This window comes from Dipodomys merriami, unplaced genomic scaffold, assembly GCF_024711535.1.
Source record: "Dipodomys merriami isolate MVZ:Mamm:240054 unplaced genomic scaffold, mDipMer1.0.p SCAF_2, whole genome shotgun sequence".
Classification (NCBI taxonomy): Eukaryota; Metazoa; Chordata; class Mammalia; order Rodentia; family Heteromyidae; genus Dipodomys; species Dipodomys merriami.
In genome coordinates this window covers 63,415,974-63,436,395 of record NW_027203381.1, presented here as the reverse complement: position 1 = coordinate 63,436,395, position 20,422 = coordinate 63,415,974, and the positions used below count along the sequence as shown (strand labels likewise).

Below are 20,422 nucleotides of genomic sequence, written 5' to 3'. Positions count from 1 at the left end.
ATCACGCTACCTGTATCCAACCGTTGAAATACAGCCCCTGGATCTCAAAGAGCTTATGTCAATTTTAGAGAACTCCAAATGTTTATTCAGCATTAAGTCTTCATTGTGCCATAACTATTCATATTAGGTAAAAATTCTGGAAGCTCTCAGAACAATAGTAAAATATTGTCATTATCCACCTTTTTCTGATTCTAAATAATCAGTTTCACTTTTCACAGATTAGTAATTTTATTAATGTATTAGTTAAAGAGTAGAAACCAAATTCATAAATTCTAGTGAGATTTTTCTATTGAATTTAGCTGTATATTTGAAACAACGGGAAATATCTTCTGGAGGCGATTAACTCCTTATACAATGGTATGCAATATAGACGGGTCTGATTTTAATTTTAATTTATTTTTTTCTGTCATGGGGCTTGCACTTAAGGGCTGGGTGCTGTCCCTGAGCTTTGTTACTCAAGGCTAGCTCTGTACCACTTTGATCCACAGCACAACTTGTAGTTTTCTGGTGGTTAATTGGAATAAAAGTCTCATGGACTTTCCTACCCAGGCTGGTTTTGAACCATGAGGCTTTGATCTCAGCCTCCAGAGTAGCTAGGATTACAGGTGTGAGCCACTGGCACATGGCTCTAAGTACTGATTTTAAATGCACCCCTGATCAGCTTTAGTTTATCATTATTTTGTTTGACCAACCTCTTTTGCATCATGAAAATGTAATACCTTAAATATTTGGGAACATCTGATGGCTTCTTTGGAGGGGCCATACTAGTGAGAGAATCCAGGGCCTCCTTATTGCTAGACAGGTACTTTACTACTTGAGCCACTCCTTCAGTCTTCATATAATTATTTTGGGGATGAGTTTTGGTTAATGTTCAGTAAGCCAGACCTGTCTGTGATTCTCCTGCTTGTGCTATCCAGTGTGATTAGGACAGGAATCTGTCACTTTACTCAGCCATTGCTCTTTCCCTTTACTTTGAGACAGCGGATGTGTATCACCTCACTCAGCCATCAATTGATATGGAGTCTTGTGTGCTTTTATGCCAGGGCTGGCCTCAAACTGTGATTCCCCCAATTTTTGTTTCCTAATAGCTAAGATTATAGGCTTGATATATGGTGCTCAGTGTAACAGCTCAATGTAATACTTTTGAAGAGAGAAAATTCATAGTCTTGGTTCTAGACTTTCAAATTATTTTGTGGTTTATAATATTAACTAGAAAAGTGAATTCAATGAGTTAAATTTCTACATGAACTATTTAATTCTAATTACCTTTGATACATCTACCATTAGAGTTTTTGTCCATTTGTGAAGCTTATTATAAATGTAGGAATGTAGGTATACAGGAATCATTAAAAGTAAAAGAATACTATCATGTGTTCTCTTAAGAAAAGAGGATGGTCTAGGTTTTGTTGCAAAATATTACCGATTCTCCTTTTCAAATGACTATCTGCATAAGAGCACTATGTGCTTAGAACTACATTGATTATCTATCAAGCATTATGTTTGACAAATTTAATCTAGGAAATCATTACATGTCTGAAATTTAACTTAGCATGATCAGTTTCAAAATCATTAGGGTCTACAATGCTCTCTTCATATTCACCTAATTTTTTGAAGTATCTTCTCTCTTGATTTTAAGCTTTCTACAGTTCTGAAGAGGAAAATGAAATATTCTGATTATCAATATATTATATCATCTATTACTCTATAGTTTCCTTCAAGATGATGCAATATTTATAGAAAATACAATTAAAACTGGAATTATACAGTGGTAAATGTATGCCATCATCTTTCTATATGTTCTTATTTCATCATCTTTCTAGACCAGCTGTACAAAAGAGCTATAAAAAAGTCACTTGTATTATTTTAAATGCTTTAAGGCATATAAAGAGTAACATTTAATAGATTTCATTTAATGCAAAGTATCATCTTTTTAATATATAATCAATGAAAAACAATCAAGAAACGTTTCCAACTTATGTTTGTTTCTAGGGATTAAACTCAGGAGCTTGTGTTCTAGCTCATTGATGCATTCTACAACTTGAACATCTCTAGTTGGCATTTTGGCTGGCTAATTGGAAAAAGTCACACAGATTTTCTTCCTGAGCTGGCTTTGAGTGGTGATCTTCAGATCTCAGCTTACAAGGATGAGCTGCTGGCACCCAGATCTTCCACATTTTAAAATTCTCTATTCTATATCTCTGAAATCTAATTTTCAACATATCTCAATGTTGACAAGCCCATATATACGCTCAATAGTCATATGTAGTATTTGCTACCTAGGAGACAGCATATCTTGTCTTATCCTATTTTTATTAATATTAAAAAAACACTTAAGTCAGCTATGTACCAGTGGCTTAAGCCTATAATCTAGTTATTCAGGAGGATCTGAGGATCAAGGTTCAAACCCTGGATGAACAGGAAAGACCCTTTGACCTTATCTGTAATTAACCACCAAAATGCCAGAAGTAGAACTGTGGCTAAAGTGGTAGAGTGCTAGCCTTGAGGAAAAAAGCTCAGAAATGGTACCCTGAGTGCAAGCCCCGGAACTGATACACACACACACACACACACACACACACACACACACACATACACACACCTAGCCTGTCTTGTTTTGGCTCAATGGAATTAATAAATAGGACATAATAATTCCTAGAAAGGCAAAATGAAAGTATGGGAAATAATTGGAAAAAAACACTCATTTTTCATAAGATATTTTAGTTTAAGAAATCCTATAATAAATGTAAGAAGATAAATGTTATTATTATTTTTGTTGTTTGTTTTGTTGGTTGTGGGGCCTGAATTCTGGGCCTACGTGCTGTCCCTCAGCTCTTCAGCTCAAGGCTAGCACACTACCACTAGAGCCACAGCGCCACTTCTGGCTTTATTTTTTCTGCTTATGTGGTGCTGAACCCAGGGTCTCATGCATGCAAGGCAAGCACTCTACCGCTGAGCCACCTTCCCAGCCCTATTCTTATTCTTAAAAGTGTTTTCCATTGTAATTCAGAAGATCATAAGAGGGAATGAAATGTATGATGTATCAGTTCATGAAACTGGCTAGATGCTTTAAGTTAAAAAAAAAAAAGTAAAAGAAAAAGAAAAGAAAGCTAAGCCAAAACTGAATCCCGAATTTTGTGGTACATGAAAAATTTTTATAACTCATGCTGGCACCTGTGTATCAATCACTTTATTTTGGGAAAACTCTGACCTAGACTTCAAGACATAAGGATTTTAATATCACCAAAATTTAAGATTCTCTTGCCTTGCCTATAAAATTACGGTCTTCAAAATATGCTATGACTAGAAATATGCTAGTATCTTTATATTATTTTCACATTTGTATTGTCATTTTTCTATGAGCATAAAAATGTTTTCATGCTATCTAATGTTAGCCCGTAATGAACTTTTTCATTGCTTTAATAAAAATGTTTATGCTATTTTGATCCAGACAGTAGATCTCCCAACATGTTATCTATGCACACATTTGAAAGTAAAAATTCATCTACATTTAAAGTGGAACATCTAGTCAGTGTGTTCTCATGATTTGCATATAATTTACATCAAATGAGGACATTTCTATGCATTGTAGAGCTGTCACCAAGTTAGACATTAGGAAGTACTGTGGTCTACAGTGTTCTATAGTGAAGACATTTTTTACCTCAAAGAGAGTTACTAAATTTGTGAGTGACTTGTGTATCTAAAGAGGATGACTTCTTTTTTTCTATTTAATAGACTGTCTAACATTAGAAGAATGATCATTTGTGATATAATTAGAAGCATTGTTTAATATCTCCAATGCTTCTCTCAATGTCTTCTTCTCTTCCCCAGTGATAGAAATAGGCCCAAGGTAGAAAGGATGGACAAATGGGACTCCATTACATGCATATCAAGACCATTTCTCAATGCATTTTTAAATTTTATTGCATGTCTTGGCAAATATAAGTGGCTTATAGATTTGCCTTTGGCTCACCAAAAGTCCATACACAAACAATACCAAAAGACAAGCAACTGAAGCTTAAAAAAAGTATCACATATCTAAGAATGCCTTTTGAAAACATTAATAAAGCATATAAAACTTTTGACATTTGCTTATTTTTTGTACAATTATAAAAATAATAAAAAATCCCACATCTCTAACATTCAGCATCCCACATACTGTATTTTAGGGGAATATGAAAAAAATATAAAATAAATGGATTCAATGAACTTAATTGTTTCCTATTCCACCTCTAAACCAAAGCAGATGGCTTCATTGAGCTAAAGCCACAAAACTCAGAGGAGGCCACACATGGATGTCTGGCCCCTGTGTTTTCATTCCTAGCTATTCATACACTCAAGGACTATAACTAGACACCAGGTATAAGTGAAGCCAGTAACTGCCTAGCTATGGCTACCACCAAACCCAAGAGATACAGTACAGGAACTTCTGAGTCCTTAGTGCCTCCTGAACAGTGCTGAACAGTCCCAGGTTTATTCAAGCACTCAGGACATAAAGGAAGTGATCTTTCTTCCTAACACGGCCTAGTCACAGCTTTCATTCTTCCCCTGATGAATTTCCAAAGCTGCATGCTTTTTCCAGAAATTAACAGTGCTTATCATTACTTAAGCACAACAAAACATTGAAATTCAGGACTCACTCTCTTTAGCATACAAAATTAAAATAATAATAATAATAAAAAACGACAAATTGTCTTTCTTCCCATCTTACAATTATGGTATTCTGTTTACTTGAAGTTGTGTTCTTACTAAATGGTATTTCCATGAAAATATAAAATCATGTAAATGGAAAAAAAACGATTTCAAATGTGGTTCTGCAATACCCTCTACCCCAAGAAGGAAATAAACAACACACAAAAAATATACAGTTCCACACCTTCAGTCTATATACACTTTTCAGATGAAACTCACACATTACATTTGCCCTTTTTGCACTTTAAAATAAAAGTGAAAGCTATGTGCAATGACAGCCCTTTGCCCAAATGCACAGGAAGATTTTACAGCTCATTAGAATATATACAAAATACATGTTCTATTTTATGGGGAAAAAAGTAGGTTTTACAAAGCATATTTCCAAACCATCGAGGAGGAATGTTGTGAGTTAGATTTTCATAAAGCTGTCCATGTAGGTTAAGCAACAGCTTTCAAAAGAGGGCTATCCCTGGAGGGAAGTCTCTGAATAGTCCCAAAGGAGGTGGACAGGAAATGACCTCACAGTTACCTCCAGAAATACTGGAACATTAATGATAAAAAGAGAAAATGAGAGACAAAAGCCACTGATGTCACATGAAACCTGTGCTCATGTGTTTCTATTTCCCAACTCACCACCCCAGTTTTCAACCTTGAAAATAGGAAAGTAAAGAAGCCTCTCCACGGTCTTTTGGAGCAAAATGGGCCCCCAAATTGTCTAGCTTTCAACAGATAATTCAGGAATTTAACTTCATAGTTGGATGAGATATCTGTATCTCAACATTCCTGAATTGTTCCTGTTTCCCCCCCGCTCTGGATAGTCTTAGCATATGCCCCAATCCTACTGTATGAATGAGACAGATTTCATTCACCCATGCCAACTAAACTGGAGCCACAGCCCTATCTAAGTTGGTCAACCTAGCAGTGAAATATAGTTTTACAGCCTCTATGATAGTAGCAAACATGTTCTCAATAAGTATTAATGTGTTCAGCATTGAACTTTGATACTGCTGATATACCCAGGTACATTGTACCAGGTGTTCGGAACTCATTGCCATGGACCTTCAGGAATTTTATGCCTGACCTCATTCCTCATTCTCAAACAAAGGCAAATGAAGATGTCCTTTTCCTTTGGTGTTTCTGATAACCACAAAGTGAACTAACACCCCTTAAAAGAAGGCCAGTAATATATAACACTTCACCACAGAGAACCATGTACATATATACAGTCTGACCACATAGTCAACTATGGAAAGTTCAACTGGATCTATCAATGGTTTGACGGTGGTATGTATTTAACATCTATGGGGCATCAGGTTTGAAATAGGTGTCACTAGTCAAGATAGCTCTGAGAAAAGGGTTATAGACAAGAAATTGAAAATAAGCATATTAAAAAAACTTAGTAAGTGCAAATCATTTTCCATGACTTAAATTACATTTTAAACAATATTCAGTGTTCCCACACCAAAATATATACTGTATATTTATACATTTATTTATTTATATATATACACATATAGTCTTAGACTATAGGAGTGAAAATTCTTTATAAAAGTCAATGAGAAATCTCTGCAGCATAAGGAGACACCCACTGCCTTCCTGTTTACTTCTATCTAGTTGTGACAGCTCAGTCTGCAAGCAATAGTTGTCAAAGGCTTATAGCCAGAATCAAACTCAGATGCCAGCTCAGATTTTAGGTAAGAGGTAGCCTCTTACTTCTCCTTCCCTTAAGAAATCAGACTGAGAAGAAAGGGAAGATCTAGGGAGAATGCTTTGACGACCAAGCAGAAGTGCCTTGATGAGGGGGTAGTGGGCAGTAGGAAGACGATGGAAGAGCTGACACCAGGTGGTTCACTCCCCTTCCTCTTTGATGCGCTGTTGCTTATTGCGACGGGCATCCATGTCAAAGTTGAACTCATTCCATTCATCCCGGGGTGGGAAGGAGATGGTCTGGCGAAGAGTAAAGCGCACAGCATCGATCACACGCTCGCCTCGGGTCTCACTGGAGCCCACACTGACAGTAGAAGCACTGCTTGGGGTCCGCAGAAGATGAGGAGGTGAGGAGAAGTCGTGAAGCTGTCGGTGGTCCAGGATTCCCTTCCAGATGGCATGTCGAAATTGCTCAGGGATCTTTAAACTTGCCAAATCCTGTAGAAGAGGGAAGGGAATCAGGGAGAATTAGAGCAAAGAAACAAACTGATTCTTATTCCATACCATTTTTTTTTTCATTCCTGGCAGTTTTGTTTTAAGTAATCCAATGTTATTGATCTCTAGCCTAGAAAATAAAGGTCAATTTTTGATGCATTTCAATGTCATATGTAACTAGAAACAAGGGCACAATCTTCAGGTTACCATCTTTGCTTTTGAAAAACAATTCAGGGTCTCCAACTTCTTCATTGGTAAAAAATATAATAGTAAGAGGGCAGATATTCTAAACATAAATACAGGCTTCTTCTTAAATCTACTAACTTTAGTCTCTAGGAAAAAAACACTGTGGGGACTGAGCAATGCTTACATGTCAGGCACTGAACTAATCATGTTTTTATTCATAAACTCATTTAGTCCGCAGATTAGCAACAGACACAGTGCTATAGCCATCAGTATATCTGTCATATATCTATTAGTGTATCTGTTTTATTAATATAATAAGTGAGGGTCAGAGGGGTTCATAAGTGTAAAGTCTAGGTGAATAAGCTATGGATTCAGAAAAATGACATATTGGTCCATAGGTCTCTTGATGTTTGGATAAAAAAAGGGTAGCAAAATGCAAATCAGGTGGCTCACACCTGTAATCCTAGCTACTCAGGAGGCTGAGATCTGAGATCACAGTTTGAAGCCAGCCCAGGCAGAAAGGTCCCAATGAGACTTATCTCCAGTTAACCACTCAAAAACCTGAAGTGGCACTGTGTGGCTCAAAGTAGTGGAGCACTAGTCTTGAGCAAAAGAGCTTAGAGACAGTGCCCAGACCCTCAATTCAAGCCCTACAACCAACAAAAACAAAGCAAAAAAAATGAAAAGCAACTGTGTCCATGCAGTATGGCAAGAGGTAGAAGTATTACAAATAGGATCAATCTTCATTACATATAATAGCAGTCCTTTTATCAGTATTAGTAATAGCTCATGTCTTTAATGGAGCAGCATGGTGATAGGTAGAAAGCACGTTGTGCTTGGAATTCAGATCTTGGCCAAACTTTTTCCACTCTAGAATTTTAGCAGTTCTGACCTCAGTTTCTTCATTGGTAAAACTGGATATAATTGCTTTCTTAGGCTAATACATGTTGCAAACTTATAGGTTAAATGTGACTATAAAAGTATTATATAAATTTTAACTTTGCTACTATATAAATGTTAATCATTTGTATTATTTACTACATTATTAACAGCTTTGCATCTTACAGAGGACAATACTGATGATCCCAACTTAATCACATCCTACTTTCCAGAAGGAATGTCACCTATATTAGACAGACAGATACCAAAAAACAAGCAAAGAAAGTGATTTTTTTTTCAGAAATGGAAAGGAAGAAGCTGAGGTAGGATGAAAAAAAACTGTATAGCTTTCCAACATATCCCAATTCTGAGTACTCCCATACAGAGTCACAATTTCCTATGGCATGAATTATGGACATTTCAGGCACTCCAAAAAAAGTAGCCCACAAATAGGTAAGACAGTATGTTCTTCATAGTTTTTGAGACTCAGTACTTCCAGAGCTCTTTGTAAGCTAGACTCCACTAACATCAGTAGAGATAGTTTTACAGAGAGCATCTATATCTAACAGTTACAGGAACATTCTGACATAGTCCTCAGTGGGGACAAATGAACATGTAGTATCACTGCTACAACAAACAAACAAACAAACAACAAATAAAAACAGACAAAAAGACGAGACAGATTCTCTGACCCACGAGGTGGTATTCCACTACAAGAAGCCCTCAAATATAGGACAAATTCACTGTTCTTGGTGAATGGAACTGGTCTTAAAGTGATCCTAATCCTGTTGACATATTCTCCAAACATTAGAGCTTTCACTTAGAATGTATCTTATCCCGGATCAGCAGGTGTGGTCTCTGGGATGGGCATACACACCATCACCAGTGACATGAGCATTCTCATGCTGCACAGCCACCTCTAGCATCGGTGCTCAAGGAGGGAGGAGAAAAGGTCCTGACTACAGAAGCAGCAGCAGAGGTAGAGACTACCTTTTCCAAGCAGTCCACAGTGTCCTCCAAGAGCCAGAGGAGAGAATAGTGAGCCCCCAAAGAGAGCCAGATGAGGAGCAGCCTGGGAGAAAACTTAGATTGCTGAAAAAATAGAATGATACAAGTTCCCATTTGAGTAGTGTCCAAGAAAGGTAGGAAGCGACAGAAAGTTCCCTTTAGTCCAGATTGCATCAAAAGACCAATTAAAGAATAACAAAAGCCATGAGGGAGCTCTGGTTAAGCTTAGTTTGATTCACTGAGGCTCAGAGAGGCAAAATAACAACTCTAGGTTTTTATTGCTTGGCTAGGGCTTAAACCCAAGGCCAAAGAACCTTCTCAGTGTTCAGGGAGAGCTGGGTCACATTGTGAAACATGGAAAACAAGTAAAGGGGCATATAGTTTAAGAGAAACTAAATCCCTCATAAAGTCCTAATTTAATAATAACAAAAGTTGAGTTAATTCTAGAGTAGACATACCCCTGGGTATGTCTACTGACATCAACCCAGGATGGTACATTATCATTTTGTTACCCCTCTACAATTTGTAAGTGAGAACACTACCAACATATACTATGGACAATAGATAAGTACTGGTTGATCAGAACAGCTGAGGAAGATTGATTGGCTGGGGTTCTACTAGGTACAGCAACCCTTTCCAAGGGTTCTTTCAGACGTGAAGATTGAGTACAGGACAAAAACAAACTATAAAACTAGTAGGGATCAAACCATTAGGTATATGTCACCGGGGTGGGGGAGGGGGGAGAATAAAATAAAAATCATGAGAAGAGTCTAACAGTTACTTACATCCATGGAGTAATGCTCAATCTGATAGATGGTGGTCAGCCCTTGGGTCGTGAAATAGTCCAGACATGATGAACAGCCCAACCTCGCTAAGAAACTGCAGAGGGAGGAGGGGAAAGGAAGGAGGAAACAGAAAAAGAAAGTTCACCCTGACTGCATTGGCAAGATTAAAGAAAACCCAACATTTTGCCCTTGGATGCCCTGAATAAGAGACTAAACAGATAAAATATACATGGGGCCTTGGATTTGAGGTTTGAGAAATATTCAACAACTTGAACTTTAGATCTACAGAAAAATCAGCTAGAGGGTGTCCTGAAGACCATCTCCAGTATAGTAGGGTTTTATGAAAATCCCTCTGGGGACATTTCGAAGCTGAAGGTAAAAACTTGGGAAGGTCAGGTTCCTGGTGCTTTTGCTTCCTGCTACCTTACTTCACTTTAGTCATTCTGCATTGTGTTTTCACATGTATTTTCTGGGAATGGATTGTATGGTCCAAAAAAATAATGTGGGTCATACCAGGTTCCAGTGGCTCACACCTGTAAATCCTAGCTAATGAGGCTGAGATCTGAGGATCATGGTTTGAAGCCAGCCCAGATAGGAAAGTCCATGGGACTTTTACCACCAATTAACTACAGAAAAGGTGTGGGGGAGGGAAGCAGGAAAATGGAGGTGTAGCACAAGTGGTAGAGTGTTATCCTTGAGCAAAAATACTCAGGGACAGCACCCAAGCACTGGAACAGGCAAACATACATACATGCATGCATGCACACACACACACACAGACACACACACACACACACACACACACACACACACACACACACACACACACACAAATGTGGGTCACTACTTTAGAAAGTCATTAATGCTTTTTTATGTTCTCCTGTTCTCCTCAGATTATACATCTTCCCTTTTGTGATACTGGTCTGAAACTGATGAACTCATTCACATCACAAGGCTAATTCCTCTGTGAGATCATCTAGACACATTGTCCTCTGTGTGATTGATACTTCCTAAGACCTACCACATATCATTCAGCTAAAGAAGAGAGCCATTCTTCACATGAAGCAGAGGTTTAAAAAAAAAGCACTTGAGCTAGAATAAAATTAGGAAATTTTGGTACCTATGCATTCAAAAGCTTTGCCTGTCCAAACTCTCCTTCCCAGGAAGGCTCCACTTCCCACATACAGAGCAGTGGAGGCTACCAGCTTCTTGAAAGTCTCTCTTTGGTTTCTTTGTTTTTGCTAACATTTAAATTCGATGGACATCCAATTCCAAAATAATGGTCTGTGATAGCTGAGAGCTATGAACTCTAGAGAGCAGGAAAAGGAGCGAGATAGCAAGTTTACTGTCCTTTTGGAAAACCCACCCCTGAGCACCAATTTGAGGGCCATCATTGACAAGGTGAAAAAAAAATCGGAAGGAGTTAAGGAGTAAGTGAAGATGAAAACAGGTAGGCAACCTGTATTCATATTTTCACTTTTTCCCTGGTTAACTATGTGTTCTCCTTGATTAACATTTGCTGACCATTCCACAGATCCAAGAAAAGAGTGGCTCCATTTCAACCTTAAGGCTGCTTTCTTTCTTCTCAATTTGGATGCTGTCCACCCTCCACCACCCAGAAGTGCTTAGGAGATGCCCCAGGAGCATACGCTGTGGACTCACCTGACAATGCTGCAATCTGTGGGGTATGGAGGTGGGGGCGTGCAGTGGGAGGTAGAAGGCATGGAGAGAGGGGGAGGGAGGGTCTGGGTTGGACTGAGGCCATTCATGTCTCCAGCCATTGGCATGTGGGTGCCCATCATGGGAACTGGACAGAAGCAGGAGGAACAGAGAAGATTACTGTTGTTATCATGCATGGACCAGCACCCCAAAGAGTCATGTTATGAAGGGCCTAGACCACCAGCCCTGCTTTCCTGTGTTATTTCTTGTTACACCCCTTCACACATCCCACAGAGAATCTAACAGAACAGTTAACAGACTCCTCACAAATTATATTGAATTTTGTTCTCTGAGGACAATCTTGTCCTTCTCCTCTACTTGTAATTCTCTGTTTGAGTTGGTCATTTTTCCTAGTCTTAACCTTTCTGTTTCCCTACTAGACTCTTCTTGAAGTATATAGTAGCTCTTACCCATGTCAGGTATCTATGGAACGTAACACACTGCCTTACCCAGTAATGTTCAATAAACTTAAGGGAACAAATGACAAACTTGTGAATAAGAAAGAACTATTTGCCGGGCACTGGTGGCTCACGCCTATAATCCTAGCTACTCAGGAGGCTGAGATCTGAGGATTGCAGTTCAAAGCCAGCCTGGGCAGGAAAGACTGTGAGACTCCTATCTCCAATAAACCACCAGAAAACCGGAAGTGGTGCTGTAGCTCAAGTGGTAGAGAGCTCTCCTTGAGCTGAAGAGCTGAGGGACAACGCCCAGGCCCAGAGTTCAAGCCCCATGACCGACGAAAGAAAGAAAGACAGACAGACAGACAGAAAGAGAGAAAGAGAGAAAGAGAGAAAGAGAGAAAGAAAGAAAGAGAGAAAGAGAGAAAGAAAGAAAGAAAGAAAGAGAGAAAGAGAGAAAGAGAGAGAGAGAGAAAGAACTACTTTAGAATATGTACTTGGGCACAGGTGGCCTTATTGCATATTTTTTAGGGAATGTTATACCTAATAAATAATATAAAGTCATTTATTGATAGAGAAGAATAGATTAATACTATTTATGAAACAATTTTTGCCTTGTAGGCAAAAATCATAAAGATAATATATTTACAAAAAAGATAAATGTAATTAATTTCTACTTTAGTAAATAAGAAAGTGCCCAAGGGCAGAGTCTCTACTACTAGCCAAAGGCAGAACAAAGCAGCCTTCATCTCAGTTTGTTATCTGTCTGACTTTCCAGAGGAAATCAGAGGTTATGAGTCATCTATAAGTAAGACACAGGTAAATGCTCAGTTATACACATGTGAAGCCTTGTCATCACTATTTTTGTCATCTCAAGAAGAGTTGGGCTGGGCACCGGTGGCTCACACATATAATCCTAGAAACTCAGGAGGCTGAGATCTGAGGATAGTGTTTCAAAGCCAGCTGGGGTAGGAATGTCTGTGAGACTTTTATCTCCAATAAACCACAAGAAAACCAGAAGTGGCGCTGTGGCTCAAGTGGTAGAGCCCTAGCCATTTATTGAAGAGCTGAGGGACAGCACCCGGGCCCAGAGTTCAAGCCCCATGACAACCAAAAAAAAAAAAAAAAGAAGAAAGAAAAAGAAAAGAGTTGGGTCATCTTAGTTACACTAAAAGTCACAAGAATGAAGATGAATGCTTTCTATTTTTGTCAAAGGGGCTGACCCGTGTGGGGTCAGGTTTTGTGTATTAGGACACATGAACAGGAATGAGAAAGCAGTCTGGATCTAAGCTCCTTATTACCATGCCATGCAGTGATACCACATACATCTCTATGTCATTGTCACAGGAACACAGGCCATCACACCACAGAGACTCAGAATCATAGCTTCCCTACCTTCTTTTAGAAAACCCATTTTCTCCAAGCAACATCAAAATGCAAGCTTACAGGCTTAATCAAAATAACGAAGGATAAGATAGACAGTGATGGTACTTTTTGATAAGGTGAAGATTAGTGGAGACAAAGTGTCTGGCATTCAGTCTGCTGTGTCCCAAAGGCATCATACATCCTTCGGTACTTTTGCAAGCCTTTATTTCTTTCAATTATGTGTATCCACGTTGCTAGATTTGGTTCTAATAGATAAGATAATCATATTTATGGCAAAGACACCAATCATCATCCAACTGGAGACAATTCTCCTATTGCCTTCCATATTTATTGACATGAGGAATTTGGTATGAATAAACGAAAAGAAAAGCCCCACTGTATGTCAATTTCTAACTGATTGTGCATGGGATGGAGGAGATGACTTGATAGGGCTAAAATTGTTAAGACACAAATTTATAACACCTTAAAGGTGCAAGGTGGCAATTTTATGGATGGAAAGTTGAGCAGTAGAGCAGAGATAGAACTTATCCATAATTACACAGCTAAAATATTAATAGAGTTCAGACCACAAATCTATTTATTTACTTTTAAAGTCTATCCCATTATACTACTTCCTGATTGATGAATGCATTTTTTAAAAAATATCTCAAAGGTGTTAGGAGGTAGTTCACCATCACATTGGCAGGATGGGGAATATTCTTTACTCAAGGAACAGACTTCCCTACCTCTATCCACCGCTTCTGGTAAAAATATACATTTCTTTTACTATCTGAAAGGTGGCAGGAGGTGGGTCTCCATCCAGGTTTCAGTAGCCTGTCCCTTATCCATACTCAAGTACAAGCCTCCTCTGTATCTACCAGTCCCATTCATAGTGAAACACATATCTCAGGTCTAAGACATTAATGATAAGAAAGCCAGCTTTGGTCTGATCTATTGTACTTTTCCCATCTCCAAGATGTCTTGTCCTATAATAGCCATGATACTCTCTGGCTGAAGCTAAAAGGAGGGATGCTTACTGTTGGCTCCCATGCCATCTGGCATGGTGGTGGGAGTGAGGGCGTTGCGCTGCTGAGGGTTGATAAGCTGGCTCACGGAAGGCAGCTTGTTCATGCTGTTCATTTTGTTCAGAGGCGGGGAGCTGTTACCATATGTAGACTGAGACTGCATCGAGGTCCTAAGAAAAGAAACATCGGAATGAGGATCAGCACAGGACAAAGAATGAATGGGGAGTGGGTATTTCCAAAGGGTCTTGTATGAAAAACACAACCTTAAAGTTGCACGTGTGCAAAAACGTTCTCCAGGATTGAGAATGTAAGATAGTATTTAGGTTTCTAGTTGAGAATATTTTCTGACTAAGGAGAGACTGCAATACTATCAACCAGCCAGGTTATTTTTCACAGATGTGCAGTCGGGAACTGAATGTCTTTCTTATGAATCTCCTTTGTGAGAGGAAAATAATAACATCCTCCATTTTTCTCTATCATCTGACTCTTTCTTAAGATTATATAGTTGAAGGATATGAACTGAGTAAGACACAGAGAAGAAATGTGGCTCAGGCAATGCATGTGTAGAAATCCTGCGTCACCCAGGATGAGCATGAAGTAACTAGAAAGCCCATCAAGCAGGACATTTGGCAGCACATCTTGCCCCCGTACAGAGACCCCCATCATAGGAGCAAACACTGCTGGCTGAGATGTTCATGGGGCTGTGAGGAGCAGCCTTTCTATGCAGGTGACCCTGGAGTCCAAACCACTGTTGGGTTAACTTTCTACAAGTCTCCTGGGACAAATGGAAAAAGAAGACCACACCATATCTTCCCCTTCAGTATATAATCTTTCATTTGGGTATTTACTTGGATTTGTCATATTAAGTATCATCTTTCTCAAAGTATACCTTAACTTATTCACATTCCTGACTGGTAAAATAGACTAGAATGAAGGCCAAATGAAGTTTAAACCCTCTTCTACTGTATATTGGGAAGCTATAGGGGCCTATTCACTTCCTGCTTTTGCCTTAAGAGAAAAACTATATGAACATCTGTTACCCTTGAGGTATATGTTGAATGTTAAGCCTGGAAAAGTAAAAAAAAAAAAAAATTGTCCTGATCTTTGAGCTGCTCCTATGGAAATGGTGACAACTGGGGTGATAAGGCATCCTCTCCCGCAGGGCTAAGATACGAACTGAAAACAGGGAAGATGAGGACTTCATAGAGTGCAGCAATGATAGTGTGTAGTTCTTGTGACCAGAGATTTAAGACTTGATCTTGATCATGTTCCTAAACTGTAATGAGAAATAGTTCCCCTTAAGAATCCTCAAAATGCCTTCTAGCTACTTAGGAGGTTAAGATCTGAGGATCTCAGTATGAAGCCAGTCTGAAGAAAAGTCTATGAGAATCTTATTTCCAATGAACCACAAGAAAACCAGAAGTTATGCTGTGGCTCACAGAGGTACCGTGCTATCCTTGAACAAAAGAGCTCAGGGACAGCACCCAAGTCCTAAGTTCAAGCTCCATTACTGACCACCCCAGAAAAAAAAGAAGAAGAATACTAAAAATTAATTCTAGGAAGCTGAAACATGATTTGTCTAGGCTGGCAGGAAGCATCAAGAGATAGAGGTAGATGGAAAGTATAAGGGTGGTCCAACAGTCATTATATTCAATCACAATAGAATCATGTAACTTGAGGATATGGATGGGATTGGGAAAGATGGGGAAGACTGATGGACCAGGTAATTGATCCAGATACATTGTACTGATAAACTGATGGGTTGAATTGAAACCCCTTTGTACAACTACCACCCCTAGATCTTTGCACTGGCCCAAATTCTACACAGTTGTTACAGCTGGGCTTAATGATAGAGTTTTTGATGAGCACATTTAATGACTTGTCCTCTAAACACTACATGTGGTATAGAAAACACAAAACAAAAAAGCTTTTAAAAATTAACAATTCTCAAACAGACTGTATTATTTTATCCTGATTTTCCTCCTTATTGTTGTAGCCATATTTTCATTAAAGGACAAACAAAACTTTCTTTGAATTATATATATATATATATATACATACATATATATATACAGTATACATATATTAACAGTGTGTATATGATCAATTTGTACATGTATACACATACACATATATACAGTGTGTGTGTATGATCAATTTTGAAGGTGGTATAAGTGAGTCCAGCATAATGTTGGAAACAGTTTTTGTACATGGCTCTAAGTGCTTGAGTGCTATAGATCTTCATCATTGAAAAAATCAGTCTGTTTTCTCCATATCTCCATAATTAGTGGAATCAGTCACAAACAAGGCCACACTAAAGCTACCAGCACAACTATATTTATTGCAGCTTTATTCACCATTGCTAAAATATGGAACCAACCCAGATGCCCCTCAGTAGATGAATGGATCAAGAAAATGGTGTGTGTGTGTGTGTGTGTGTGTGTGTGTGTGTGTGTGTGTGTGTGTATGTGCGTGTATATGTGTGTGTTTGTGTGCATATATATATATATATGGAATTCTATGACTCCATAAGAAAGAATGACACCTTCCCATTTGTTAGGAAATGGAAAGATTTGGAAAAAATTATATTAAGTGAAGCAAGCCATACTCAAAGAAACATAGGTCCCATGGTTTCTTTTATCTGCAATAACTAGTATATGTCTAGGACAAGCAGAAGAGGTCAAAAGCGATGTATGTATGACCATATAACTTGATGCTAAATGAAATGAACCCCAAAATAGGGACACAAGAGGTTTTATTTTTGTTGCTGTTCTTTGTAATGTACCTATAAGGTACTACATGATTTTTTTTTTGTTTCTTTGTATGTTCTTCCCCCATGGTACAACCCCTGATGTCACTGTATTTGATTTTGGTGTCCTGCACCTTGTATATACATTTTTCTAATTTGGGGAGGGGAAGGGAAATAGCAAAATGCTGAAACAAGGATACAGGTTGACCCACTGTAACAATGAGATGTACAAGACACTATGTTGATAATGAACTTTGTAGCAGGGGGGTGCGGAGGGGAGGGAGGAGGTTGGTAGGTGGGAAGGGAAGGGATGGTAGGGGGAAAACAAAAAAACAAAGGAGGGTGTAACAATGCTCAATAGGAAATGTACTCATTACCTTACTCATGTAACTGTAACCCCTCTGTAAAGTATCTTTACAATAACTATATATATATATATATATATATATATATATATATATAAATTAGTGGAATCATGGAATCTTCCATTCCAAACCACTGCAGAGCCAAAAGTTCATGCGAACAACAGTTATTTGCATGAATTAGCATGACCATGTAAAAGGAACAATCTAATAAATCCATTTCATTTTATAATCAGTACTTTTAATGGAGATGTATATCGATTTTTTTCTTTAGCCTTCCCCAACTACATTCATACATCCAAATGTATATAAATATGTGTTCATGTAATAAAACTTCCTGATTGAAAAGCATTTCATATTACTTAGCTCTCTTTCATTTCTGTTCTGAGTGATTGTGAGATTTTTACCATGGAATAGATAGTGGTACTGCAAGTCAGGGAAGTGCAGAAATTACCACTATTATGAAGATGAGTAAATATGAGTTTGTACGTAAAACATGGTGCCTGAGGCAGATGGGCTGATGATAGAAGTAGGTCTCCTAACACCCAACCCAAGCATTTTTTAAAGTTTTGTCCTGTGATATCTACTCAGAAATAAAGTGATGACAGGCAAAAGCTTATAGAATCGAAGAAATGGGTTAAGTGGTGAGAGAAATATTGGAGACAAATTAGGCAAGAAGCGAGCAAGGAATAGAGTAAAGGGTATCATTCTAGCTCCTACTAAGTATTTCAGAATCCACACCTTCCATGTGTAGGAGGCTGGTGGAGAGTCAGCACATTCTGATTAACTGATGAAATCCTTAATGCAGTATAAAAGGAAAGCACAGGGCAAGGCAGCAAAGAGGTGCATTGCTAGGGGCTGCTTCTTTAAATCATTGCCCATTACAAAGTACCCAAGATGCCTTGTAACTAGTATTCTTAGTGTAAGTTGAACCTCTTCATAAAGATCTATAGATCTCCACCTGCCTTTCTACTTCTCCTAAATCCATTGAATATATTCAAGAGTTTATGGAAAGAGTAATTTGAATTTTTAATGACCACAGGAAAATAAAAGTTTATTTCTCGCTTTGTCTGCACCCTGAGTTGTAGTTTAAAAAAAAAAGAAAGCAAAATAACACCTTCTGCATCCTATTACAACTTCCTTCCTCTTGACCCCATCCATTTTTTATTGTTTTATTAGTTCCTTTATTATTTGTTATCATAATTCACTTAATTTGAGGAAAGTAGGCTTGAAACTATGTACTCTATGTTTAAGGAGATGAAAATGGTCAAAGGAATGGAAGGTAAACAATTGAGGAATATATAGGGAGACATGGATGTGGATTCTTAATTTGGCCAAATGAAGAAAAAAATTGAGAATAAAATCAGAAAAGATCTGAAATTCTGAACACATCCATGATGTAAATTTTAGATACAATACAAGGAAGGAGACCAGAGTAGTTGGTTTAGTATCAACTTCCCATTAAATGAAATGAAGGATCTGATAATCTTTATGCATGCAGGTTATTAGTTGCTTACGTCCATAGCCAATGTAAAGGCCAGTTTTATTCCTTCCTATGAAGAGTTACTAGAATTTTTGTGGCTTTCAGTCTAACTAAGATATAGAAAGGCATATATTCTATATCTTTAATTTTGAAAGAAAAATATCTGTAATGCCAGTTATTGACTGTATACATTGCTAAGAGTAACAAAAAAAATCAGACTTTTAGAGCTAGGTAGATTTCAGATCATCCAGGTTTAGAAATCAGATTTCCTGATTCCAGCTCTACTATCTATGTGATGAGATTCATGTGGTAAGGTATGTGTTCTAATAAGGCACAATTATCCTTTTAATTTGCCAAAGAGGCCTAGAATTCTGCTAGATTCATTTGAGTTAAATGTTCCATTGCTAGTTTAAAAGGCAACAGTCTAATAGAATTTGGAAAGATGTCTGGAAAATTTGACTTCATTAAACCATTTTGGAATGCAGAATTTGAGAAGGTAAAGGATTAGCGAGGGGAGAGCAGAATAACCCTACTATTAGGAAGATCATAAAAAGGGGTAATGAAGACACATAAAATATGAGGAAAGAATTGAAACTTCTAAATATTTCCCAATGCTGTCCTATTTGTGACCTTTCCAGCTGAGTAATATTGAGTCCAAAGACTCAAGGTCATCACTGACTCTCTGGTAGGTCAATGAAGTTTTAAAATAGATTCTATTATTTTAAATGTGTGTATTTATACAAAACTTACTATAAACACATCAAAAAGTTATATAAGAATCTGCTGAAAGAAAATAAAAACCCTGAAAGCAAGAGTTAATGTTAAAAACTAAACTTAGCTGAGCACTGGTGGCTCATGCCTGTAATCCTAGCTACTCAGTAGGCTGAGATCTGAGGATGATGGTTCAAAGCCAGCCCGGGAAGGAAAGTCCATGAGACTCTTATCTCCAATAAACCACTAGAAAACAGGAAGTGGCACCGTGGCTCAATGGTAGAGTGCTTGCCTTGAGCTGAAGAGCGCAGGAATAGCGCCCAAGCCCAGAGTTCAAGCCCCATGACTGACAAAAAAAAAACCCTAAACTAAACTTACCAATTATTTGAAATATTTATAAATTGGTTTATCCAACCAAAAACCCTTGGCAAATGTAACAAGACCATCTCATTTTACTAATATATTTTTCATCAAATATAAAGTTTTTATTGCTTATCTAAATATGCTACTGAAGTTATTTCATTTAGGACAATTTCTTTTGAAGGTTTAACAATTAGTCAAAATATAGTGTGTGTATGTATGATATATTATATAGGCATGCAGACATACTTAAATATCATGTATGTGTTTATACATACATACATACACATGTATATGTGTGCATATATATAGCAAGAAACATATATGTATGTATGTATGTATATATATATATATATATATATATATATATATATATATATATATATATATATTGTGTGTGTGTGTGTGTATACACGGCAAGAATTCTCTACACATCCCCACTAGAGATTTCTGGCCAAGCAATTTCTACCAAAGTATTTACTAAATATAGATTTAATTTAAATTTGTTTTAGTAGATTTCACAATTTAAGCTACAATTTGGGGGTTGCTCAGTGACATCAA

The 20,422-nt window shown here is 37.7% G+C and overlaps 1 protein-coding gene across 6 annotated transcripts in view; it reads right to left on the bottom strand.

Moving 5' to 3' along the window:
- Positions 1-3,875: 3,875 nt before the first annotated feature.
- Positions 3,876-20,422, bottom strand: part of Tp63 (tumor protein p63) — a 211,289-nt gene continuing 194,742 nt past the window's right edge. For 4 of the 6 annotated variants that reach the window (XM_070029816.1, XM_070029817.1, XM_070029819.1 and 1 more), the window contains 4 exons: positions 14,209-14,366; positions 11,352-11,496; positions 9,690-9,783; positions 3,876-6,834 (listed from right to left, as the gene is read on the bottom strand). In XM_070029816.1, coding sequence (XP_069885917.1) covers positions 6,538-6,834; positions 9,690-9,783; positions 11,352-11,496; positions 14,209-14,366 — 694 coding nt within the window. In that variant the 3' untranslated portion in view covers positions 3,876-6,537. The remainder of the gene's footprint in view (positions 6,835-9,689; positions 9,784-11,351; positions 11,497-14,208; positions 14,367-20,422) is intronic. The other 2 variants (XM_070029821.1, XM_070029822.1) reach the window with 1 other exon arrangement.